General features: G+C 34.4%; 1 protein-coding gene across 16 annotated transcripts in view; it reads left to right on the forward strand.

Moving 5' to 3' along the window:
• Positions 1-27,785, forward strand: part of PPFIA2 (PTPRF interacting protein alpha 2) — a 343,054-nt gene that overhangs the window by 258,199 nt on the left and 57,070 nt on the right. For 11 of the 16 annotated variants that reach the window (XM_083807695.1, XM_083807685.1, XM_083807694.1 and 8 more), the window contains 7 exons: positions 13,177-13,398; positions 15,177-15,323; positions 17,237-17,371; positions 24,981-25,067; positions 25,491-25,574; positions 25,935-26,066; positions 27,026-27,088. In XM_083807695.1, the coding sequence (XP_083663821.1) occupies positions 13,177-13,398; positions 15,177-15,323; positions 17,237-17,371; positions 24,981-25,067; positions 25,491-25,574; positions 25,935-26,066; positions 27,026-27,088 (870 nt within the window). The remainder of the gene's footprint in view (positions 1-13,176; positions 13,399-15,176; positions 15,324-17,236; positions 17,372-24,980; positions 25,068-25,490; positions 25,575-25,934; positions 26,067-27,025; positions 27,089-27,785) is intronic. The other 5 variants (XM_083807686.1, XM_083807687.1, XM_083807688.1 and 2 more) reach the window with 1 other exon arrangement.

Below are 27,785 nucleotides of genomic sequence, written 5' to 3' on the forward strand. Positions count from 1 at the left end.
CTAGAGTGTACTTGCACTGCAAGCATTAGATTATATGTTTTGCAGTTTACTATGTATGTGTATTTTTCAAGTTATCTATGTGGTTGAGAAACATACACTAAATAAATACCGTTCACCTTTTGTCTTTTTCCTTGAAAAATCTTACTGTTCGACACATCCACAATTTAAAAAAAAAAAAAAATACACCTCACCTGTGCTTTTAAATGCAACTAAATCTTCAACTTACTTCTTTCCCTGTAAGCAGAACTAAGAGGAAATCAGAATATCTGTCATTTAGATATTATGTCCTGCATATTCATGAAACAAGAATGAAAAGCCAGAGTAACATATCATTAAGACTGATTTTTTTTAGACCATTATGTCCAGAAAAATTCTACACTTCCTAAAACTACCTAAGTTTTTATTGTTGATATGAATTAAAGGTTTCTTCTTTTGCTCCTTATAGTAATGAAAGCATTATGAATAGGGAGACCACAAGACACTATGTTGACACTGGATCTACCAGTGACCTCTAGTTAGGAGGCGTGGGATATGTCAAAAAACTGCAGCAGAGGGGTTCAGACCAGATATTAGGAAAGAATTCTTTACTGTGAGGGTGATCAAACACTGGAACAGGCTTCCTAGAGAGGTGGTTGATGCCCCAAGCTTGTCAGTGTTCAAAAGACCTTTAGACAATGCCCTCAATAACGTGCTTTAACTTGTGCTTAGCCCTGAAGTGGTCAGGCAGTTGAACTCAGTGACCTCTGTAGGTCCCTTTCAACTGAACTATTCTATTCTATTCTATTCTATTCTATTCTATTCTATTCTATTCTATTCTATTCTATTCTATTCTATTCTATTCTATTCTATTCTACTCTACTCTACTCTACTCTACTCTACTCTACTCTACTCTATTCCTGTCCTTTCCTTTCCTTTCCTTTCCTTTTTCCTTTCCGTTCCGTTCCGTTCCGTTCCTTTCAGTTCCAATTCACATCCTCTGCACTAGCTACTTTCTAACTTCCTATTACCTTTGTGCCCACCATTAATTCCTTCTTAGTTTGTAAATAGAAGCCCTCACTTTGTAAAATACTTCAGCTTAAGCCTGTACACTAAACATTACTTTTAAAATGTCCTTCAACTTCAGCTGTAGGGATGAAGGCCAATAAGCTATGATGCCGTGGTTTCTACCCTCTTTTAATTCAGGAGACCAGGGTTCAGTTTCAGTCAGACGGAGTAGTTCCTACATTTCAGGTTTCCACTTTTCACAGTTGATATATAAGTAAAACTTAAGTAATACCTTCAGGAGTTTTTGGACTTCTCAGGAAGTACATACATGGTAAAACGTACACTGAAGTAGAGCTTGCTCAGATTCTAACAGTTAGTACCAAACAGATATACGTCATTAGAGGATCTCTCAGGTAAATCTGCAGAAAGAGTTAGTCAGCCCTGGAAAACATGCAGACTAGACTCTTTGGGGAGATTTAAGTGTGTCCCAAATTTAACTGCCATTCTGAAGCTGGAATAACTTTTTGTGTATTTATGAAAAAGATGTCGTCATTGGTTCCAGCTCATTTGCAGCAGCAATGCTGAATGATTAGTATATTCCCATGAAAAGAAAGAAAAATGAGGACAAAAAAAAAAGACAATATGACTGCATTTTACAGCAACATGGAAATATTTTATATTTTATATTACTTCAGTGCTTAGAAAAGGTGCTGAGGGAAGTTATTAAATATTTTTAAAGCACTTCCTAGAAATAGGATTTAAAGAACAGTCTAAGAACTTTTCTGGGACATTAATTTTCTTTTTTTACATTTTTATACATTTTTATAAGACAACAAATTTGGCTCAAAAAGAAATCATTCTAATATACCACAAATTGATTTCTGTAAAGCAGTTGCTGCATACATAATGATATTTTTTAAATTGATCAGTAAGGTAAATCAAGATAGTTAATCTTTAAGAAATAGAAGTCATACTAGTGGTGATGGAGTGCAATCATAAACGGAGGCTCATTATCAAGTATAACAAACATTTCAAAAGAAAATAATAGTAAAATAGAAGCAATGAGAATTACTAACTAGGTATATTTATTGCTTTAGAAAACAAAGGAAAAAGAAGAGAAAGAGTAAATGGCTTCCAGTTATGATCTTAAAAAGTTCCAAACTTCTTAAAATAGCTGCTCTAGGAAAATATTAGGGATTTCAACATGGGATTATCCCAATTGAAAACCAAACCGAACAGTTTCTTGGGTCTAAATTTTGCACCTAGAACAGTCTGCAGATTGCACTGCAAGTTGCTTTCACTGGAAGATGGATGCCAGCTCACTGAATGGGTGAGGTCACCCACGTTCTCTAGTGGGGACCTCAGCTAGATACATTAAAATTTCTTCTCTACAACTGCAAAGCTTCTATGCTATATCACTTAAATTAAATTTAAAATCTGGCAAGTAGAGAAACCTGCAAGGAGGCAAATTACACAAAAAGAAGAGCTCTAACGGATTTTGAAAAATTCTTTTAGAAAAAAAAAAACTTTCAAAGATTACCTACCATGGGAATTAAGATGCAAACATTTCTATTATCAAATAATCTCCTAGCTAGATCTGTGACCATTGGATGCTATTTACTGCCATCCAGATCCTTCACTTGATCTGTGAGGATGATGGCCTGATTTCCCCATAAGTAAAGGCCAGGGAAGGCAGGATTCACCGTGAATAAATGGTAAGTCTATTGGGAAGCAGCTACGGAAGCTGTAAAGCTGGGACTGACCAGCATTCATGATCCTGAGGATTCTAGTGGAGGATGTATGCAGGGATGTTAAAGGAAAGAAGGTGGGCAGATGGGAAGCTCTGCAGTGGTACAAATATTGAAGAAGGAGCTCACCACCCTGCAGGGGGGACAGACCATGTGCACCTCTTCTCATGGTTTCCTGCCCGAAACAACCAGCAGTGAGTGACAACTGATGAGCCCCTCTTGAGAATAACAGTGGGGTCTGCGGACTGCACCTGAAGTACCTCTGGGGGAACTTGCATGCAAGGTGTTAATAAAGGATTACCAAAGTTCATTGGCCACCTCAAGCTATGGTACATGAGGTTTGGTTTTCTCAGCTCTGGGAGAATGTTTCAGGAGCCAGTGGGGAAAACTAGATTATCGTGTAAAAGCAGGAGAACATTTTTGACCAGTAGAGTTTTAATTTTTTGAGAAAGTGTTTGAGAAAGTAAACATAAGGTTAAATAAAGAGAAGGAGCATTAAAAAAGAAAGCCCACTGATGCTTTTTATTACAACCCTTAGGTTAGAAGGACATGAATTTTCATAATTTCACATTAAAATTATACATACCAGAAACAGCACCAGGTGTATTATATTATTTTCCCACTTAACCCATAACTATATGCATCCATTTACCCATTCCCATGTAATTTTAAGTCAGTATGGTTCACTCTTTTTTTATTTTTATTTTTTGTCAAAATGCAATATGAAAGCCCTTGTAAGTGTATGAAATAATGAGTTATTTGAGAAATACAAAGTCTCTACTCTATCTCCAGTCAACAATCATGTTCAAGTTTGAGGAAGGAAATATTTTTGCCCCAAATTGTTTTCAGTTTGATGGAAAATTTGTCAAGATACCCTAAATGTAAGATTTTCCTCCTAAAATATTCATTAATACATTTAAAGACAAATTGGTGTACCTGAGCTTGTGGTTGAATTTCAGGCACCATTTACCATACATAACTCGAGCAAGAAATAAGAATGAGTCTCAGATGTTTATAGCAGGCACAATGTGTTCTCATTTCTTGCTATAAACTATGGTACCATTATGTGGTGCTTTCTGGACTTTTAAAAATAAGATGCTGAGAATAAGTAGCTTGTTTTCAAATAAAGTCATTATTCCTTGCTGATATTTATTTTAGCGTCCATGCAAGTCATGGAAATTGAGTTATTCATTAAAATGGAATGTTATCAGAAATTTTCATATGCAAATTGGGAAGGATTGAAGTTACTTTGGAAAAAGTGTCATTTTCTGATATTTGTATATCTTACATATCAACCATTATAGCATGTCCTTCACTTATAATGGTGTGTTTCAAAATTCATTGCCAATTTCTGGCCCATATTGGAGAATATTCCAGAGTAAATTCCATGCTACAACTTTTAATTCAAACGTATAACAAATCATTGCTATAATTCTTCCGAAGTTAATAGAGTTTTATGAGAGGTTAATTTACGTGGGGAATGGCTATTTTTATTCTCATAGACACCTTGTATGCACAGGATGGCTCCTGCCTGACAAAGCTTTTTTATGCAGATTTCATTACGCTGAAGGCATGAAAGCTAAGCATATACGTGCAGTGTAGACCAGGATGTTTCTCCTTGAAAATGCACTGTTTCTATTTTTAAACTTAATTGCTGACATCTGTAACCACAGCCTATAAACACTGGCACAAAACAAAGTCAATTTGTCTCTATTTATTGCCTTTATATATATACATCCCACATGTCACTTCAATACTTATAACCTTTGTATATAACCTGTATATATATAACCTGTGTTCCTTTACAAGGAACTCAGACCTGTATATAATTACTTTTTACCTGTATTAAACAGGTATATTGCCTTATAATATGCCTCAGGCACTCACATTCACCTCATTTAAGAATCACATTTTTTTCTTCTTCGTCATGACACTAACATATTCCAATAATTAAGTGAAACGCCTGCAGTTTATAAATACTAAAATCTGTTAAAAAATTGACAACAGTTATAGACATTGCATCCTGTAGGAATAAAAAGTATTTTGCCAAAGCAAACTCAGAGTAGGCTAATCAAATTAGTTTGCAAATCAAATAATATTAAGAGGAAATAGTATCTAAAACATAGCAGGTCTCTTTCAGAGCAGTTATTGGAATCTGTTCTGTTTTTTGTACTAGAATATTTTTGGATCTTCTGATCACTTTGGTCTGTAGCAAGCTGAAGAAGAAAACTTCCAGCTCCTACTTACTAATTTATTTCATGTGTGCTCCTTTACTCTTTCATTTTAATTGGCAGCATAGTGGAGCAGCAAAGAATGGAGTGAAGGCAGGCACAGGCAGCCCTCATTAGAAGTAGCATTTTAAAGAAGGCTGTAAGGATTTAACACTTATTATCAAAGGGATGTTTGTAACTGGGAGAAAGTTTGTTGTAAAGACTTCTTGTTTTGCTTTTTAAATGTAATCACGATGCATGATGTATAAAAATAAAATAGTAGGAGACACAATCCTTATCCCAAAGCATTCTAAATTTAAAAAGTAATACACTTCAGACTAAAAAAAAAAAAAAATTAGATGATGGGTTAGTTTCCAAGCAGTACAGATAGTACAGATATCTTTTGGGCTTTCTAATAGACCCTTTATGGATTAATATTGATACCCTAATTTTAAAAGTGTGTGCTGAGGGAGTCTTAATGAAGATTGATGGCTTGACACAACTGGAAAGGTAAGGAGTTTTCAGAATGAAAAGAAAAATGGGAAAAATGCTGCAGCTAGGACTAAAAGTCTTTATAAATCTAAGGAGTCAGGCCTATGCTGGGAGTATCCCTAGTGGAATAATATGCAATATTCTCTCTGAAAGAGGCTTTAGGCAAATATTCTGTGAGTACTGTTCTGCTCAGTAGCTGAGTATGTTTGTATGATTATGATTATTTAGTGCTCAATGCTATGGCATAGATATTTTATGATATTGAAAAGCTACATTACTTTTGCATTATTTACATGATAAATCAATAGACTTTCAGTCAGCTCTTTTTTGTCTGTTCAATATAAATTAACTTGTCTTTCAGTCATGGAAACTTTTTTCCCTTTCACCTAACAGAAACCCCTATATTAGGCCTGTTAAAACACTGCTTTAGAAGTCTTGCTATCTATGGGAATTTTACTCCAAGCATTTTGCTAGCTGACCTTTGCTGGGTGGCTTACTGCAAGGAGTCTCCATGCCTGCTGGCCTGTGTATGGCTTGGTTTGGGCAGTTAACTAGGCTTCTAATAAAGCACCTGGAAATTATTTCTCTGTCCTGCATGAAATCTCAGAAATTCTTTCCAACAGTACAAAACAGAAATATGTAGACATTCTGGAAGGGGCTATCACCAAGAAGAAAAATGCCCACCCATCAAGTAGACTTTCTTTTTTTTTTAATCCCCCTGCCCCATTTTGCAAAATGAGTAGAGCATGGCAGATGATTACAGGCATCAGAAAGAAGAATAAGAGCTGAAAGCTGATCAGGAAGCAGAGTTGTTCCAGACCTTTAAAGTGGTAATAAAAGCTGGAGTCTTTTGATGGCTTGAAAGAAAGAGCAAGACAATGAGGAGATTTAGAGAGAAAAATGCTGGAGAAGATAGCTATTTTTACATGAGTATGGCAGGGTAGCGGGGGAGAAGAAATTTGAGAGAATGTTGGCTTGGGTAGTTGATTAGAGACTGGGGAAAATTCAGAGTAATTCAAGAGGAGGCCTCTAATAATTATGAGATTATTGCCTGACACAGACCAAAAGACCTAGGAAAAACCTAGGGAAGTAGCATAGCCTTGAAAGATGAAGAGACAAACAACCACTTAGAAATCACTGTGACATCTTCAGTGTAATGCTATTTGTTTTGGTATAGCTTTTAAGATTTTGTTTTGTGTGCTGATTTTATGGATGATGATCAGTTTACTTTTGCTTGTAGTTTAACTGTCACTTGTGATTGGACTACTATATAGCTATGTATCTGTGTTAATGTCATTTACTTTCTTCTAAACCTTTTTGAGCACGAGGCATTCAAACGGAATAGGGATAAAAGCTCTCTGCACTATAGTGAAGAGCATCGTCTGGTAACTATTGGTATTTATTTTTACTTACATCTCAAATAGCATCAGTAAATGTTGCTTTTTGCAGCATTAAATTTTACTCTTGCTTTCATAAAGTCAAGTGATGTGTATAATTCAGCTTCCTTTGGTGTTTATTTTAATTCCTTTTTATTATTTCTATACTACAGAGTTTCTACAATTTTATTTGATGTGGAAAACATAGTTTTTCTCTCTCTCCTGTGAAGCTCTGGCTTTCATGGACAACTTTTCTAAGTCATGAGGAACATCTTCACTTACCACTGCATAAAATAATCTTTTCCTCTTGGGATTTGGGACAGTGTTTTCAAATATGTCTGCTTAAACTATTTTAAAGCTTTTAAGCTCCATATGGCATTTCTTCCCTATTCATTCTTATGTTGAATTTTCTATGTTTATTATTCATAGGGGTTATCTTATTCCAAAGAGAGTTTAAACATAATTTAGGTTTTAAAATTAGTACTACTACTAATCATATTTCATTTCCAAAATATTTGGAAAGTGGTTTATGCTAAGGAAATTCTGTATATTCCATATGAAGTATAGGAAAGCTTTTATACCTCAGATGCCACGTCAGCACTTCAGCAGCTGACCAAAATTCAGCCATATTTTATAGAAGAGCTGCTAGCACCCACCTTTGTAGAAGACGGAGTGAGAAATCTCACAAAATAAAGTGATTCAGCATTCTTTCTTTAGGTTGAGATGCCACCAGCATGTGAAAGAGGTGTATCTTGGAGGCCAGTAACCATGAGCATTCTGGTCACAGGCTCGTGGCAGATATGAGGTTATGTCATATCTGGAGGCAGGTGAATGGAGCATATTCCAGTCTCCAAAAGCTTCTGCAGCAATGAGATTCTGGTACTTAGAAACCATTTTAGCCTTTTCTAAATATCATGTTGTTTTCTGAAAACAATTCCTTGCTGAACCCTAGCTTGTATCCATCCTTTTATTTTTTACATGTTTTATATTACTGCTTTCCTGTCCAACTTCATGCTGACAAAAATAAAATAAAATAAAAATGCTCTGATTTGGTATTTTATAGGGTTCAGACAAAAAAATTGCCTAGGCTTGTGCTCTTTGTTTATGTATATTTACAGTATGTATATTGGCAAATAAGCCTTCACATAGTAAGCAAATAGAACTCACTGTCTGCAAATGTTTGAAAAGCCCTTTTAATGTTAGATTTTATACATCATACCAAGAAAAATACGTAATATCAGCATTATTTTTTTTGTGGTTTTGTGTGTGTGTGTGTGTTTTGTTTTTTTTTAAGATACTTCAATTCAGACATAGTTCTATTGTAATGTTGTGTCAGAAGTCTTCAGGGATTTTCCTATTTGCCAAAGGTAGCCTGTCTATCTAAACCAGATACTCACTTTAAACATTAGGATGAGAACCTGATAGAAATTTGTTCAGCATGAATTCTCAAAGAACCACATTATACTGACTTGAGAACATGGTGAGGACTTCAACTTTGACACTGTAGATTTACAGTGTAACCAACTTGCCAGTACTCCATTTTAAAAAAAAAAAAAAAAAAAACTTATGGAATGTCTTAGGAAAAAGTAGGAAGTACACATAAGGTACATGCTTTTAGGGATTAAAAAAAGAGGGAGAGAGAAGAAAAAATGGAGTTGCTTACACCACCCAGTTTCTAACAGGAATTTGAAGAATTTTTTTGCTTTTAATTATTGAACAGTACCTTGTGGTTAGACAGAGCTTTATTTAGTCCTCAGGACTGAAAATGATTATGCAGGGGGGGAGGGGGGAGGGCATCGTGCACCTGGACCACCATAAACTTACATACACTGAGGAGGAGTTTTATCAAGCAAATGAATCCTATTTTCACTGCTGACTGCTCAGAGGTAACCCTGTGAGATGTTCTTTGTTTCCTTCTTATCACACTCCTGGCTTAAGTTCTCATTCAAAATATATAATTAATTAGTGGCTTGTAGTATCCAGCAATAGACAAAACACTGGTGCGATACCAGTGCTGTTCTAGCTACAAGTGCAGAGCACAGCACTGTATGGGCCGCTGCAGGGAAATTAATTCCATCCCAGCCAGACCCAGAACACCTCTGTGCACCAGAATCACAATCCTTTCTCCTGTTTTACTGGGAGATGTTTATGATTACTTTCTGATCTTTACTGGGAATTTTTGGCTTATGCTCTTTTAGTTAAATGTGTCCTTCCTCAGTACAGCCCAGTGTACTACTTCAAACAATATGGAAAAGTTAATGAAATTACATTAGTGAAACTGTCATGGAAATAAGTTGCCTATCAGGCAGCAATGTGTGAATGTATGTTGACACGTGTGAGATTGAAGAAATAGCTTCATTTTCTTTTTTTAGGCCTGCTGACTGAGTTTATTCATAAGGTAAGCTAATGTAGTCTGTAGGCTCTCTTGTAAAGTCATTATTCATTCTCTACTGTATGTGACATCCTTAAGAAAGGATTTCATCATGTGTGCTTCAACTTCGGCTTCCAGTCAAAACTTTTTTACGACATAACAACTCCTGGCTGAAAAATGTTTTTGCTGAAGCTATTAGTAGTTGAACTATTTGAATAGTTGAAATATTTTAATATACTGAATTGACACTGAAGTAATATTGTATAATGTAGTAATTTTGAGCAATGAAATGAAAGATCAGAGAAACAGCTTTCTCTGTTTCCTTATCCCCTCTCTAAGCTAGATCTTATCACATAACTAAAATAGATTCAGGTCTGCTCCTAATCTAGGTAGACCTGACTGGAAGGATTGAAAATAAATAAAACCCATAGCAGTCCTTCCTCTTGCTGTTACTCTCTCCCTCATTCTTTCCTGTGAGGAGAAAAGCAAGTGCCACATTTCTGGTTAGAAACATATCATCGTTTGCTCTGAACCAGCCCAAGCAAAGTAATCCAACCTTGTAGTAGGTCATTAAGGCTGATGCCAACCAGGTTTTTCATCTGATTGAGGAATCCATGGAGTCGGGAAAAGGAGGTAGAGATCCTTACAGCATGTGTAGCAGGTGCCCACACGTGCAGCTGTGCAGACCTGTAGCTGTGTCTATAGAAAGCAAAAAAATGAGATATAGAATATACGATGATATTGTTTCTGTGACACTACAGTCTAAAGAAGTAAATGTGATAGAAACAAATGGAGTATCTTTTATTAGAAACTAGCTAGTAAAAAGAGAAAATGCAAAGCAGTGGATCATATGAGCTATCTGTCATGTTTCTTTTATGCAGAAAACTAGCCATTGTTAGTTACTTTTATTTCATGACTTTTTTTTTTTTAGTTAAAGAGTCTATTCATCTATAGCTTTTAATGACAGCATTTGATGGACAGAATCATGAAATTTGTTGAAAACTTTATCAGGATGAATAACTTGTAAGACAGATATGGGCATCATTTACAGTTTTCTTTTTCTCTGCAGGAATGTTTTGATCACTTACAGATTTTTTTTTAATGTTACCACCCTTCCTTACAGACTTCCTAAGTCTTTCAGATTACTTTCAGCAATTTCTTTCTTTCCTCTTTGCACTGATTTGATGTTATTTCTTGCATATATTAGGGATTTTGGATAGTGTAAAGATGAGACAGATAAGAATGTCTGCTTGGAAACATTTTTTGTACATTCTCTTTTGACAAGATTTCCCATAGTGTTTCAGGTAATAGTTAACAGAGATCTATTTAAAACTCAGACTTCAGCGTTATAAGCATTCAGTTACTTGTTTGTTTACAAATGTATTTTGATTAATACACAGTATCATTGTCAAAAAACTCTCTGAGTACTAAGAAATATTTCAGCACAAAAATTCAGCCAGATATAAACTAAAGAGAGAGAGAGAGGGAGGGAGGCAGAGTATGACCGTATAAACTGTTGATTAAAACCCTCCTGAGAAGTAGAGGAATAATATCTCAGTTACACCTTGAATGAATGTTTAATAACTTTCTGCCAGTGACCTTTTTGAGTGATTATTCCATGTGATATATCTATATAGCAGACAAATAAAATAATATGAAGATAGAAGAGTGACAAAATGTCAGTTAAAATCCTAAGGCAAAGTTTTGAAAGTATGCTTCAGAAATCTAAAAACACTATTTTTAACCTGAGCTTTTTTATTTTTACTAGGATTTATAATTTTTAAAAAAAAAAGTTTTTTTTTAATCCCAATCATCCTGAGAAAAATCAAAATGTTGAAACGTGTAAAAAAATTTTGGGAAATTTTAAATATCAACCAGTTGTGTATATTAATACAGGAATAATATAAAGCAAAAGTGAACAATGTTTATAATTAAAGCATCTTATGCAAAGAGTTCATCAAAGAAATATGAGGGAAGTTTATGTGCATAAATCAAAATACATACATGCATAATTGGCAATCATGGAATTTGTCTGTTGGTGAGGGATTAATTCTCATTACATTTTATTTGCATCCATGAATCTCCAATATTGAGTGAGTAGAATAAATTTGATCTTTCACTTTTTAATTTATATGAGGGTTCGTTATTAATTTCTTTAGAAATAATTGCTTTATTAATGGAAAAAAATACATATATATATTTTTATGCCAGTTAATATTCTCCTAGATATTGAAGCTTGCCCTTTCAAAACAATTAGGGTTCATATCACACAGGCTACATGATCATATGCCATTTATGTATTTTTCATATTTGCTAACTCACTTACTAAAACCTTGCTGCAATTCATGGACCACTGTAGGGAAAATAAAATACACTAAAATTTGTTCTTCTGTGACAACTCCTAAAATTAATATATGGGATTAAAGGTATAAAACAGATTATAATAATCATAGATAAAAAGCTATCTCAAGTTTACACAATCTAATACAGTATGACGGTTAGAATGTTTTATCTTGAGTATTAATTTGTTTATATGACTGCTTCATATTAATTGGAATTTGGTTCAAGTAGAGTAACTGAACGCTTTCAAACAACAAACTGAATGTAAATGTATTTTTTCCAATTGCCATTGTCATTTTCCCTAGGTATCCCGAAAGTAGATCAACAATGGTTCAGTAATCAACATAAAATGCCCAGATAATATAATTGACTAGGATACAGAAAGCAATTTTGGAGCTGAATTATTTGATGTAATGAATGCTTATAGTAAAATAATCTTATTCAGTGATCCACAGAGGGGCAGGTGGTCTTGACCTGGATTCATTTTCTAGCTGATTGGGGAAAGAATAACAAAGCCATTAAACAGAGTAACATTCTTTGAATTTGTTAGTTTTCTGCATAAATATATTTGGACAATAATAACACACAAAAGCTAATGAGCACAAACTTGTTTTCCTCTAGAATCCTTCTAGTCATATTTGATATATGCATTGTCATACACTGTACCATCTCAAGGGCAACAAGAACCCTTTAGGACCAATGTTCTTGCATGATGCTATTTGAGATCAATAGCTTAGGTTAAATGACAGTTAGTGATATACTTTGTTCCCATATTGGATGGTATTATTTTAACTGGTAAAATTGCACCTAATTAAGACAAATTATAACAATTTGTAATACTTTGATATATTTTTCCATGTTATATTTTAAAACCAGATAATTTTGGTTGGTCTTCTTACTTTTTTTTTTTTTTTTTGGAAATGAGAATTAAATTCATGGGAAACCATGGCTTAGCCTATGGTGGTAAAGGTTAACATGACTATTTTTTATAATGAAGAAATGCCAGCAAGTCCTGCTATTGAACACACTTCTTTCCTGGAATCACTTATGTGTTAGATAAACCGTACTCCTGGGATCAGACTCCAAAGGCAGTAAGATGTTCTGGACCTTTTTTTTTTTTTTTTTTCCTTTATAACTTTATTCATTCAGGCCTTTCAGTAATGCACAACTTACTTCAGCAGAACTAATTTCTGATGTAGACTTAACCAGTATGTTGACCATAAAGTGAATTTGTGAATTTTTAGTGTTACCTCCTGTCTGCAGTGTGGGCTATTTTACAAATGAAATAGATTATGAATAAGTTTAAATGGTGTGCAAGTTTGGCTGAAATGCATACATGCATTTTGGGGCATTTTAGGAGTAGTAGTGCTGCAATTTGGATATGAATAGCCATAATGTCAAACTAAAGCCATTTTTGTATACTATTCTGCTCTTAATGCAAATATTTACACCTCCCTGTGTTACATTCTGGAATCCCTTGATTAATTAATATTAATCGTTTGCAATTTTTCATGAGTACATCTCTCATCTCCAGTGCAACTTATTGTGGTATTTTTCCCTAATTGCTTCGTAATTTTTAATGTAATCTTGATTTTAGGAATTCTTTGGATAGAGTCTATATTAAAAGTTAAATAATGTCACTTCTCTATTAACAGCGCTTATCAAATGGCTCCATAGACTCAAATGATGAAGCCAGTCAAGTTGTTGAACTCCAGGAGCTACTTGAAAAGCAGAACTATGAAATGGCACAAATGAAGGAGCGTTTGGCTGCACTGTCTTCCCGGGTGGGAGAGGTAGAGCAAGAAGCAGAGACTGCCAGGAAGGAGCTCATTAAAACAGAAGAAATGAACACTAAATATCAGAGAGACATTAGAGAGGTAAGGAGATCACCACACTCACCTCGTATGTCTTGACAGTTGTTCTTCTGGTACCGATTCAAGCTGATAGGGGTCAATGAATAGGAGAAGCAAAGTTGAGCATTAACAAAACCTCATGTGCATAGGAACCACAAAATTTACATTAAAGAGGTTTTTAATACTATTTCTTATAAAACTGTATTCCTAAAAGTGGATATGTATACGTGCAACTCGTGTAGGAAGAAGGCCAACTCTTCTGTGTTTTAGCATTACTAGAGCATATTCTGGCAAGTATATCAGTTATTGCCACATTTTTATGATGAAATCTATTTTACAGAGATGTTGGCCATGTAAATAATCTAAAATACATTTTTAAAAATCTTGGGCCATTTTTATAAAATGCTATTATTCATATAATCAATTATAATGTATATTCTTACGGGGCAACTTCATTAGCCAAGTGCCAATATGCTACTCCCTTTTCCCAGTGAAACAGTCTAAGAAATTTCTCCCTGCTGTATATAAACATCAGGGAATATCTATGTTTGTCATGGAAATATATTTTGGGTTTCCTTTTCTTGTCTACTCTTAAATTTGTGGTGCTCCCCAGTATTCTCCAGAATATCTTTCCACATAGTCTCAATATGTGTGGATAGTTGGTTTCTAGAATCAGTTTTAATATTTTGAAGATAGACTATTTGTATGTTACACTCCTTTCTACAATATTGGTATTTCATTTATGTGTATGTAAGTGTGTATGTATGTGCTTGTGTAAATGCATACGTATGTGTATATATTTGACCTGATATTTCTAGTTTTCTGGCAGAAGTGTTCCTTCTGAACTTCTGATACCTGACACAGCCTAAAAACCTCTAAACATCTATGTGGTGTCCCTTTTAAAATACTACATCTTTTTTTATAAGATTACAAAAAATATCTTGCACCAATATGTTTCTCCTTTTCCACAGCCACTCTCTACAAGGGTCTCAAATCTCTCCAGTCTCATTTACTTTCTGACAAATATTGTTGTTTCCTGGACACCTTGATTGCCACTTGCTGTTGCCATTTTGCTCTTGTATACCATGTTACATTCGCTACAGGCTTACTTGCTTTCAACCCTTTTTGTCCTAAGCAAAGTGACACTAATACATTGCATGTAGAATAATTGCCACATATCAGTGCAAAATCTGCCATGCAACATGTTTGTAAAGGTGGTTTGTTAGGTACCTGTCTTTATTATTTCATTCTGACACAAAAGATGAAAGGCATGCATCAAGGAAGCTCATTTAATATTGTATTGTAATTGTTAATATTGTAACTTGGATACATTGCTCAATACTTTTTTGTTTGTTTTTTCCTTTAGGTAAGAGGGAAAAAATGAACTATGTATGTAATTACTATTTTTATATGTTATTTCAGCAATATGCAAATATGCAAAACAATAATCTGGATATAGTCCATTTTAGGATGAGCTATTTGGATTAATGTATATTTTCATTTTGTCGTACTGGAAAAACAATCTCTCACTTCACTACCACTGCTTTCATATTGTAATATAACACAATTGAAAACTAGAAAAATATATTAAATATGAGGTTTGCTTGTTTGCTCTACTCAACAGCTACCATTTTAAATATCTTAATTGCAAGAAATCTCAAAAGGAATAATTTCTTCTTTAAACAGAGAAATTGCTGGGCACACCTTACATTACTGTCTACTGTTAGCGTGAGTATTAAACTGGTATAAAATGATGAAGCATTTTAATTGCATGGTTCTTGCCAATTTTTTTTTCATGTTAGGCAATGGCACAAAAGGAAGATATGGAAGAAAGAATCACTACGCTGGAGAAGCGCTACCTCAGTGCACAGAGAGAATCCACCTCAATACACGACATGAATGACAAGCTGGAAAATGAACTGGCAAACAAGGAAGCCATCCTACGTCAGGTGCAGTATCTGCATTAGTTAGTTGCTTTCTTCATAAACAATCAAAACTAACACACACAAAAAAAGGAGCAGATCTACTGTAGGAGGTTTTCACTAGGTTAATCCACTAATTTTTAATTAAGTTAATCTAAAAAAAAGTTTTGTTTTTAACTTAGCACCTCTAAGCTTCATGTCAGCTGCTACAACCATGAATACCACACCAATGTGTGCATTCAAGACTGTGAAATAACTGTGTTTTCTAATATTGTCTTGCATAAATGTGCATTATCATTGTGAAGGATAATCGTTGTTATGTAATGATTCTCTAGATTTATTTTAAAATATATAAAAATAAAAATGGTATAAGCACAAGAAATTCGCTTCTGCAGGAAAAAAATGCATAAAATAGATTTTAATCATTTCACATGTTAACAGTGGATAGGTAAATTTTTATTAAGACTAATTATCTATGAATACTGGGAAAGAGCAAATGTGATTATGCAGTTGTCTCTTATGGTTCTTACGGTGCTTTCTTTCTACGGTGAATCTAAAAACTGAAGAGTGAAGTGAACAGAAATCACTTTTATGTTTTGAAGAATACAAGTTGAACTGAAATAATATGAAGTTAATATCATTTAAACTATAAAAGAGGAAAATGCTCCTCAGCCTCAGTATCCCAGACGTTATTTTTTTTTTTCACCTATCATATCTTCAATGTCAAATGCTGTATGGAAAGTAAGGCAGCATGACCTGATAATCTCTTTCTATGATCGTATACAGATATATTTACACACATACACACACCACTCTGTGTGCATATATGTGTACATGACTACGTATTCAGGGAAATTAAGGTATCAAAACTCTAACTCTCTAGCTTCTACCAGTTTGGTGTGACTAACTTAAGATGTATCTTCAATTGACTATTTTAAGATGTATCTTCAACTGTTCGGGGGTGGGGAACACAGTGGAAGAGCAAAACACCTGCATCTGTCCTTAGAGTCTTTCTTGATGCTAATGTAAGTCATGCCGTGCTGTAGAAGTCTACCTACTCAAAGTAGTGATCAATAGAACTAAGCTTTGAATATATGCAAGCAGACTTAAAGTTCATTTGCAACAATGCAATGTGAAAAGCCTACTTCATGCTTTTGAAGGATTAAAAGCAATCTCAAATCACCATTCTTTTTCGTTGTGACTTCTATTACTTGGAACGTGAAACAAAGAGGAAAGCAGATACTTAAAAAATTCTTAATCGTGGTAGATCTCAGTAGGCCAGAAAATACTGCAGTTATCAAAAGCCCTACCGTTTCTCTTTAATGGTTATCACAGATTAAACAAAATCACTTTTTGTAAAATGAGACAATTATAACTTCACAATGAACAATATCACTGCAACCTGGAGGAACTAGCAACCATGATACTATAATGAATGAATTAGCTGAGCAACAAGTGTCAGTCTTAACATTTCCAATTATATTGCCTTTTGCTCAGAAAATTCACTAGGAATTCTATCATTCTGGAATTATATTTATTTCCCATTTTAGCTTATGCATAAACTTTCCTGTAAGATGGATACAATGCTTCCATTTAGAAAATTATCATCTTACTGGCACCAATACTTTTATTTTGCTTAGATAAACAACACATCAGCCGGATCTATTTTTTATTCAACTTCATAAATGTCTTTTTATGATACATTTTTTTCACCATCATATTATCCTGAAGCCTCAAATCACTCATCACTGGTAAAAGTCACAGCCTACATGGTTCCATGCTTGAGGTAATACCTTTCCAGTAAGTTCTCCCAGGTTGTGGAATACCTAAACCTATATTGTGAGTTTAAATTGCTTCCCTCATACTTAAGTAACTGAAGGAAATCTTAATTCTGATTTCAGTTTGTTTGTTTGTTTTTTTAATCTATCTTTGGTCTTCAGCTGGAAGACAAAAACAGACAGCTGCAAGAGCGTCTAGAGCTGGCGGAGCAGAAACTGCAGCAGACAATGAGGAAGGCAGAAACCTTACCTGAAGTGGAGGCTGAACTGGCTCAGAGAATTGCAGCTCTGACTAAGGTACTGCCCTGAGAAGTAGGTTCACTTCAGAAGCCCCATTGTTTAATATTGATTTGCATTGCGATTCCTCACCTCAGGGACAAAACAAAAGTTGTGTTGAGCTGATTTGAAAGCAGATGTTTCCTGATAAGTATGTGCCACAAGTTCAATATTAACCAGGAGTAATTTCAATGCTGTATTTCTAATTCTTACCATTTTGATAACAGGTAAAGTAGTTATCTGTTAGGTAGCCTACACTGTACAAAGGAGTCATATATTTTCAATATATACCAGGTATATGCAACAACAATTATTTTTGTTCCAGTAAGTGCTATAAAACAAATGTTAATGGCAGATGGGATGATTTGTACATCATAAATTAAGATGACTTGCAGTACATACTTACAAGGCTTGTTTTGAATGATTCTTTGTATTTGCAAAGACAAATGTGGAACTCTGAAGACCTCAAAATGTGTTTTTTTTTTTGTTTGTTCGTTTGTTTTTTTGTGATAACAAAAAAGGTAGCTTTCTTTCAGAAAAATAAGAAGGTAAAAATAAAATTTTCAGTAACGTGGTTTTCATATTTGGCCACTAATATTTTCAGGTGTGCATGTCCTTAATACTGGAGTTCGAATATTACCTGTCATAAGGACATACGATGATAATGTATATATTCTTACTATCTTAGAATCAGACAAAGAAAGTAAAATGCATTTAAGAGACTATTACATATCATTCTGATTTATCTAAGCTCTCCTTTCTCTATTGCCAAGGAATGTTTCTATCTATTTATATGCCTAGTCATTTTTATATGTAATGGATTTCTTTTTCAAATTTCATTTATAGTAAAGCCTTAAGAGCTGAGCACGTCATTAATAAACTTGATTATAAGTAATTTAGTTTAGTTTTATAAGTAATTTTTTATAAGTAATTTAGTTTCTTTTTTTTTTTACGTTTTTCTTTTAATTTTATGAAGGCAAGATCATTATTCAGTAATCAAGATTTTGTGCTGTCCACTTTAGGTTTATATGAATGGGTGGGAATCTGAAAGGCACACCGAAAATGGTGGGGGGGGGAAAAAAAAAGAAGAAACAGCAAAAAGAGAGCTACATGAAGTACTAAACAAATATGATTGCATTTTAACAAAAACTCAGGTGTACAAAACAGCAATCCCTTGGCAACTTAATATTTTTTTCAGTTGTTTCTGGTTCAACAAATATTCAGATATTCTAATGCCATTAGTAGTTTAAAAATATTGTTTTTTTATTTTAAGATGATTTTTCCTGAATAATTTCTCCAGCAATTAGGCACCAGTAAGTATTTTGCAGTCTCAAGCATGTCTTTTCTTTCAACTGCATTTTTCTTTGAACATATACTTGAACATATATTAATGACAAATATTGTAAGAAGAAATTCCATTTGTCATGCAGAATACTCAGGGACTTCCAGTTGTTATTGTGACCATAAAGCTGCAGTATACATCCCTGTTTGTCTTCTTGCATTATTTCATGGGATGCAGTCAAAGAACTGTGAACAGAGATGATGCTCCACCCCATTGCACATTGATGTACGTTACCAAAGTTTTTGCCAAGAGAAACTCTAATGAGTCTATTCAGCTATAATGCAAGTTCATTCCATCTCTCTCTGATTACACCCAAAAAAAAAATTAAAATAAAATAAAAAAATAAAAATTATATCTTTTTGGAATACTTGCCATGAAGAAGGATGTCAGAATTTGTCCAACAGGCCATATAAGTCTATAGTTTATATGTTGTGTATGACATCTTTGCCTACTGTAGAGTTTACTAAAGTGCTGGTTTGGCAGCTTTGAAGCTTGAGGTTCAGTAATTTTCATGAATCACATAAATGTAGCTTGGAACCTGCCACTGCACCTTAATTAAGTAGTTTTGTATTGGCTAACTGGGATACTATTATGACCTAGCTACTCAAAGAAAGTTGCAAAACGTACCTGAGGGGCTGAATAATGGTAGGTAATTTTGTCTGTGTTGAGGTTTGCTCCAGCATAAACATTGTTAGTAGTGCTCAAATTAACTGGCTTCAGACTACCTTAAGTCTGTCTACCTGAGCTATGGTCACTGCAATGTCAATGTATACTAAGTAGAGGAGTCCCCTGAATGAACTAGCTTATCTACACTGGGGGAAAAAAAAAAAAAAAAAGAAAAAAAAATCTGATTCTCCTTTCTTTTGTATTACCTCAATGAAAGTGTCTTCACTGAGATTAATGGGGTTACAATCATGTGAAAGAGGTGAGTTAAGCCTAATATATTTTACATGTTTATTAAAGGAAAATGCTACGGGATAACTGGATGACTGCTTCACTGTGGTTAAAATATAAGACCGTTTATTTACATATGGACATAAAACAGAACAAACACGTTCTGGATTTGGGTGTGATATTTTTTTCTCAAGCTTAAAATATGCATGTTACAATTCTGTATTCAATTTATTATCCTTTTTCCTCATAATAAACCTGGGTTGGGATTCAGCAAAAGAAGGATGTGGAATGAGATCCTTCTATTGTGTCAGTTTTAAAACATGAGTGTTTTTTTGTTTGTTTTTGTTTTTTTAATATGGGCTAGTGAATGTCTTTTGCTACTTTTCCATGCCCAAACTAGTTCATAAGGAGTGAACTTCCAAAAGTTTGGACTGTACAGTGAACTCAGATAAGTACTCATAAATTTACCTAAATTATTCAAACCTTTCTTTGGCTTTGTTTTCACTGTGTTCTGCCCATTGGGTGAGCAACTGGAGGGTTAGTCAGCCTGTGGCAAACTAACCTGGAACAGCATGATCCCATGTACTGTGCTGTCCTGCCTGGCCGTCGCACTGGCATTCTGTCTGGTCATGAGAAGTAGCGCAGCTCTCGGCATGAATCCCGAGGTAGAAACTGCCATGACTCATTGAACCACCTTGTACTCACTCCCACAGTATTGATCTGATTGCCTGACCTGGAGAACCGGCAGTTGGTAGTAGAAACAACCACCCTCGATTATTAACTAATCCTTTCTTTATCCTGGAAGATGTTTATTTTCCTTAGAAGGGACAGACATTGGAGCATCCAGCATCTTCAGATGGTTAGTTTGTCAAACATGGTTTCTGCTTGCATGTATTTAAGGAGAGGTGTAGTAGAGACAATCAGCATCCACCTACTTCCATTTGGTCACTTCCACCAGCAGTCACTTTCCCCTTGGGAGCTTGTGCTGCAGAGGTACCATGTCACTTCTCTGATCACAAAACAGCAGTCAGCATTTAACTCCATCCTTCCTGTGTGTGGGTTACCAGAAAGATCAGTAGTACTTCATAGCTGCATTAGGGAAGCACTGAGATGGAGGAGAGGAAATTGAAGCACCAGTTATATATACCATAATCGTAGTAAAACATATTTAGCATAGTAACACATTCAGTTTATGTTAAAGGTGAAGAAAAGTGACATGAAAGTTGGAGGCAAGTGGGTCATGATGCTTGTTTTGTGATGATGCAGGGATCTGGTTTGTATTAAGTAGGGAAAGAGCTGTAATAAATTGAAATGAGAAGGGCTGTAGAGGTAAGGATGAAAAGTGGACAGAGAAGGTCTCCTGCAAGCAGTGGATATGGTTAATAAAAAAAAAAAAAAAAAAACTCTGAGAAAAAGGGAGAAAGATAAGATGATATATTGGCTGGAGAAGGATGTTGACTCATCTTTTGGAAATAGAGAAAATCTTGAACTGGGAGGGAAGCCCAAGAAAACTGCACATTTACAACAACTCACTGTCTTCTCAAACCACCCCTCTTCTTGTGTCTCCCCTTCCACAGAAGATTTTGTCCTTTTTGGTAAGAGGAAGAAGTGAAAGAAGCAATCTTGACAGAGCTATAAGGAAGGAGTTCCTTACTAAACATACCAGGTGTAGAATGTAGTGAGGAGGCAAAGGAGGGGCAAGAATGTGTGGATATCTAATAACCAAAAGATTGGGTATCAGGAAAAGGGGTGACTTAAGCCAACACATTTTATGTCATTATTTGTAATGGGCTAAAAGTGAGCATATAATCAGTAGTTGATAACTTTTTGAGCTGTTGTGACTCAGTCACCACGATCATCTGTTTTTACCACCAATTGCATAATAGCATAGCTCACTTCAATAATACATTATTTCATCCTTGAGTAACTCACTAATTCAAGAGATAGACAAAGGAATATGTGCCATAAGAAGCCAGTAGAAAATATGGAGACAGCAGGTGTTCAAATATCAAGGTCTCAAAACTGCGGAAATTGGCTTGTACCACTAGAAAAGTTGAGATTTGTTCCTGCAGCTCAGCATGAGGAAGAAAAAATTATAGCACCTGTATTATACAGGTGTTTTCTGCATCAATATGATTGAAATTGGATTTTTTTCAACTACAGTGCAAAGACCTAGAAAATGTGCAGTGCCAACAGTAACAGATGATGTGAAAGCAACATTTTTTTTGTGGGCGCATTAGCAGCAGGAGCATCAGCAGAGTTTTAACAGGGTTAGAGAGCAATAATACAAGCTGCTTCGGTATTCCCTCAAAGCAAAATTTTCCTGTCTATTACTGGCTTATACTGGCTATTTCTTTGCTATGTCATAGCATATAAAGTGCAAAGTGAGCATTAAGACTCATGCTGGTATTTCATAGGGCTCAGACATTGTTAGTTCTTGTCCATATATTTTTAATCCAAAGATACACAATTTCACAAACCTATTTATAACTGATTGTGCTGGGTAAATGCTTTAAATGCTAATTGCTGAACACCACATCATGTGTCTTACTAATCCTCCCGTACAAAGTACTAGAAAACAGACATTTATGTCATATTTTTTTTAAAAAAAAAAGGGGGGGGGTGAGAATGTAGTGTGAGATTTGCTAAGCAAGTAACCACATAAGTACATTTTAGAAAGTTTTAAACTTAATTTACCTTTAGCAAGGCAAGTCAGAAGACATGCAGCTTCCGTTTAAGAAATTTGGAGACCGTAGTTGTCTCTTCTGTCTTGGTTCTTGCTATAGGAACATGACTAAGACAAGTGTCTCAGCCTCTGCCTCATACCTAGAACCAGTCAATATTTTTAAAGTAAACTTCTGAGTCTTCGAAAGGTCTTATTCCAGTGGGATTTTTAATATGAAGTAAAGTAACTCTAAGTATCATGAAAAAAGGTATATGTTACTGAATAAAAGGTATATCTTACTGAATTGTTAATGCAGGAAGTGATGAAATAAGCAGAATTAGATAGATACAAGAATCTTAAGAGAACATGTTCTTCTTTCAAGAACATTTTCTATGTACTATAAGAATTGTACATTCAGATATCGTAGTTCTGGAAATAATTGTACTTATCCTTTTCCAAGTAATAGTTAGGGATAATACCACAATTGTCTTATATATTGAGAAGACAATTTACACCTAAGAAATAAGCTATGGCATTGTTTAGACTCAAAATCTTATTTTTTTTTTTTTAATTTGAAAAATAAATGTGAATAACATATCTATCTAGACTGGCTTCGAAAGGACTGTTTATGACAGATAGACCCACATATCAGGAGTCTTAAATCTAATTTGAACCTAGAGGTTTTAATTCGATTATCTTCGTATTTTGCATAAACCTGGAATTAAATATATAAAAGCAGTCAAGATTAGGTAACATGTTTAAAGTTTTCAGTCAGCTAATGAATCTTCTAGGTCGTTTAATTTTGTAGGCTAATACCCTCAAACGCATTCTATATCTCCCTTAATGAAAGTAGTTTCAAAAGAAGTAGAATTCCTTATGCCTTCTCCATCATCAACTCAGAGCTTTGATGATTTCAAATCTTCTCCTGGCCTTAAATCTTCCTTAAGGGAAGGCATTGAACCAGTAGTGCAGTCAGGACTCAAAAAGGGGAGAAGTCTATCTCCTGTGGAGGTGAAGTTTGGTCGCTTCATGGAAGGGATAACATGACCCGTTTTTTTGTATCCTCAGGGACTGAAGATTTTTAGTCCTATCTTCCCATTTATCCAGTTTGGGAAAGGAAGTAGCACATTAGCACTTCTGTGCTGAAACAAACTAATATTTTAAACTCAAAGATAGGATGAAGAAAATCATAAAGGGATTGTCACAGGTCCGTGTCATAACAAATTGGCAGAGTAGTTTCAGATAATGAGCAAGTCCAGATAAACAGTAGGCCTGCTTCATGATCAGAAACAATAATGGCACTTAATAAATGAGCTTAATTACAAAGTATACTGACTTCCACTTAAATTTTGCAAGTATCTGAGTTTTGTGAATATATGCAATTTCAAAGGAATGTTAGTGATCTTCAAAGTTATGATTTATTATTGTATTTATAAAAAGCAGGATTTTTTAAAGAATGTCTTTGTATCAAAAACTGCAGTTTATATAACTCAAGATCATCATTTTCTATCTGATCTTTTGGTCCTGATAATACTACTAAGTTTAAGTTATGTATAATTTCAAGTTACAATGTACAGCTGGAATTACGTTGGTATCTATTCCTAATTATTCTGACAAATCATCAGTAGACTGAAGGCTCTGAAAAAATAGTTTCACTAAAACATATAGTTGTAGAATTATTTATTGCTCATATTAAAGTTTGCTTATCTAAAGATGGAGTTCAGAATCTCTTTTTGAGAGGGTAAACTTGAGAGAGTGAAATACTCAGCATTTGACGGTCACAAGCTCATAATTCAATTTCATCAGTAGCACTGTCTATACGCCTTATGCATATTCCTATTTCCATAGCAACAAATCTAGTATAGCATTTCTTTTTTTTTTTTTCATTTTGAATGATAACACAGGCTTGTAAGATATGACAATAACATGAATATTCATGTTCTGCAACATGTTCTGTTGGCCTAATTAAGGTCGACTTCTGTCAGAAGTAGTAATGAGTCTTTGGATGGATTACCATTTCTATATTCAGTAATGACTTTTCATTCCTATTAATGAATTTTTATTTATAGGTTCTTCTTTTATCTGATGACCTTGATCTTGCAAAGGGATCCACCAGGGTGGATCCTTTCAAAGGGATGAAAACCATATCGTTTATTTGGATAGAAGGGCTTACATAGCGTATTCTAAAACGGAATACTGAGTCTTGGCTTTTTCTCTTCTGACGTTCTTTCTGTTTCCTAGAAATTAGGGAATGTACCACATAACATTGCACAGTTCTGTAATTGACCAATCCATTAATTAGTATTTATGCATTGTTTTCATTCCTAGAAAATGATAGAAGAATTATAAAGGACTTTCTGACATTGGCCTCTCAGAGTCCTATTCTGGTGTTTGGTTTGCCATAATTCCAAAAAACATTAGATTAGACAGTATTGCTTTGAATTCACTCTATAGTAATATGTCATCAGCCAGCCATCACTAACCTTGGACTTTCATGTGTAGATTGATAGCTTTTTAGCATTCCATTATTTTTCAGTTTCTCCATATCAATTGCATCATATCCACCAAGTATCAGTGTAGTTTATTCCACCTAAAAATCTGTCAGTTAAAACTATTAAATTTTCAGTCACACTTTTCTTTTAAGCATTCTGTGCTGTGTTCTGTTCAGTGTCAGTGTCTTTAGTTCTGATTTTTCAATTTTGTCCCTCTCCTTTTCCTTGACTTGTTAGTCTGATCCAACCTCTTCTACCTCATCTGATGATTATCAATATATTATGGAAGCTAAACTACAAGAAATGATCTCCATACGTAGGAAGGTAGTCCTACTGGACTTTACTTTCTATTGCTAAATAGAATCCATTTGATTTGTTTTCATTTTTTTAACTTATTTTATTATTTTTTTTTATTGATAATCAACCATCGTGCAGTTCAGTGCTTCAGGAGCTTACAATTTTACGATGGCAGGTTTGTGTTCAAACCATGCACAGTCTGCATGTTACATTTGGCTGATTTCATTGCTCATAAATAACTCCAATGTTTTGCTGATGCTTGGATGTAACAGGCATTTGTAGCTGACACATTTCAAGCAATGCTGTTCAGCTGCCTGTTTAAATAGTTTCTTTTCTGAAAACTAAGTTTGCAGTTAGTAGTAGCTTGCTTTATGTTTTGTTTAAACTTTACTGAGATAAAGACATACAAAGCCATTTAAATTACAGAATGAGTCTTTCTATTTTTTACAGGCAGAAGAAAGACATGGAAACATTGAAGAACGTATGAGACACTTAGAAGCTCAGCTTGAAGAGAAGAATCAGGAACTTCAAAGGGTACGTGTATTGCAGACAACTTCTGTGTGCTTCTCCTCTTTTAATTTGTCAATACAGTACTACTTATGCACTCCAGCATACAAATCGATCTACTGGTAAATGTTTTATTTATAGCGGTGGTGGCAGCATCTTCCCATTTTATTCAACTGCCTTAATAAACTAGTTTACACCCACTCACAGCTTTCAAAGTACTCTGTTGAAACAAAAATTAATGTGCATTAGTTAATAACTGTAATCAATTTCATGTAGCATTTCTTTAAATGTGTTCAGCTACCATAAGATCTTTACTTTTTAATGGTACAAGACTGTGCTGGTTAATTTTGGACCTTACAAATCTGTCTTTTCTATTCTATGTTAAAGGCAAGGCAAAGAGAAAAAATGAATGAGGAGCATAACAAAAGATTATCGGATACTGTAGACAGACTTTTGACAGAATCCAATGAGCGTCTGCAGCTACACTTAAAAGAGAGAATGGCAGCACTTGAAGAAAAGGTACTGTACAAAGGGCAGAATAAAGTTCAGCTCACTAAAGATTCTCCTGTACGAAACATATTCTACTTTTATCCAGACGGAGGTATCATACTAATTTTGTATACAGTAAATATGACTGCAAATAAAGTCTAATTTATACATTCAACTCCTAGTTTGTGTATGAGCTCAAGAGTCTTTCCGTGACTACTCTAAACTGGACATTCTGGGTATTATGAGTCCCTGTTTTGTCAACAGGGAGCCTGATGAAGAGCTGGTAAAAGACGGGCCACAATGCATTACAAGGCAATGAAAGAAAGGGGATTACAACCGAGGAGTGGCCAGGTCTCAGATGTGCTGTCATTCCTGAATTTTAGCTTACTGATTTTACCTCACTTCCTCTGTAAAGAATAACATGCTGTCACCACAGAAGAAAGAGGGAATGTTATTTACAGATATTTTGTGATGTGCTAGCTGTCTGTGAGACCTAACTAGCCTGTAAAATTTAAATTGTGAGATCTTTTTATTTAGTCTCCTTGATCCCTCCCTCTTCTACTGATTCACCTTTAGTTTGATCCAAGGGAATCTTTCAGTATCTTCACTTCAGAGTCTTTCACACGATATACTTCGGGTTTATATCATGGAAACAAAATATCATAACAAAGCAAGAAATAGGCCTGCCATAAGAAGTGGGCAAAATAGCTGTGTAAGCATGTGACAGTTGCTCAGTTCAAGAAAACGACAAACTTTTTGCTGTTCTTGAAAAAACATGTTCATACATGTTTGGGTAATTTAAGATGTCTTAAATTTAATATACACTCAAATTGAAGCTGTAAATGATTTTAATTTTACAGTCCAGTGAAGCTCATTTCTTACTTAAATTTGCTATCTTGTGTATAGAGGTTACATGTATATGGCAATATCTGATATTTAACATTTCTCTGATTTTTCTTCTCTTTTGTCTTTATTCATTTTGTTTATAGAATGTTTTGATTCAGGAATCTGAAAGTTTCCGGAAAAATCTGGAAGAATCTTTACATGACAAGGTACTATAAATAATGTGATTTTATCCGTTTTTATCAAAATTTATTTTTTTTTTCTTTTGACATATGGTATATTTACTTATACAAATATCATGTTAAATTTTCCTGGTATTAAAGATAATTCCTTTAATCACTAAGATGTCTTTACTAACCAATGAAGGTCCCTAACAAGTCTTCTGAGCTATGTTTATAGCTGAAATCCTAGCCTCGGGAAGTCAACACTAAAATTCATACTGATTTTACTGGCTCTGTAATTTTTGTTCTACCAGTTTTAATTCTGAAAGGAAAAAAAAGTCTTGTTTAACAGGAATTGTATAACTGGTTACACTTTCATAGTTAAGAATGTAATTTCTTGTTTTGATGCAATTCTTCTTAACAGATGCATTGGCATTATGCTAAACATAACTGAAAATGGGCTTTCTTAGTTCATTGCAAATTAACACCTAATACTGTTTAGTGAATCAGTCAAATTAATTATAAATATTATTCCATTTCCAAATGTTAAGATTTTGTTTTGAAGTAATACTTGCCTTGAAGGCAGTAAGATACACAAATACAGTATCTGTCTTCACATTCACAGGAGTGTTTTTATAGCATATTAAATCTACTTAAAAGAATTTTTAAAGCATAGCTTCATTTAATACTAAAATAAATACGAAATTCAGTATCTAAAAAAAACTACTTTGAGAAAAATAACAAA

This window comes from Anser anser (assembly GCF_964211835.1).
Source record: "Anser anser genome assembly, chromosome: 1".
In the NCBI taxonomy this organism is placed as follows: Eukaryota; Metazoa; Chordata; class Aves; order Anseriformes; family Anatidae; genus Anser; species Anser anser.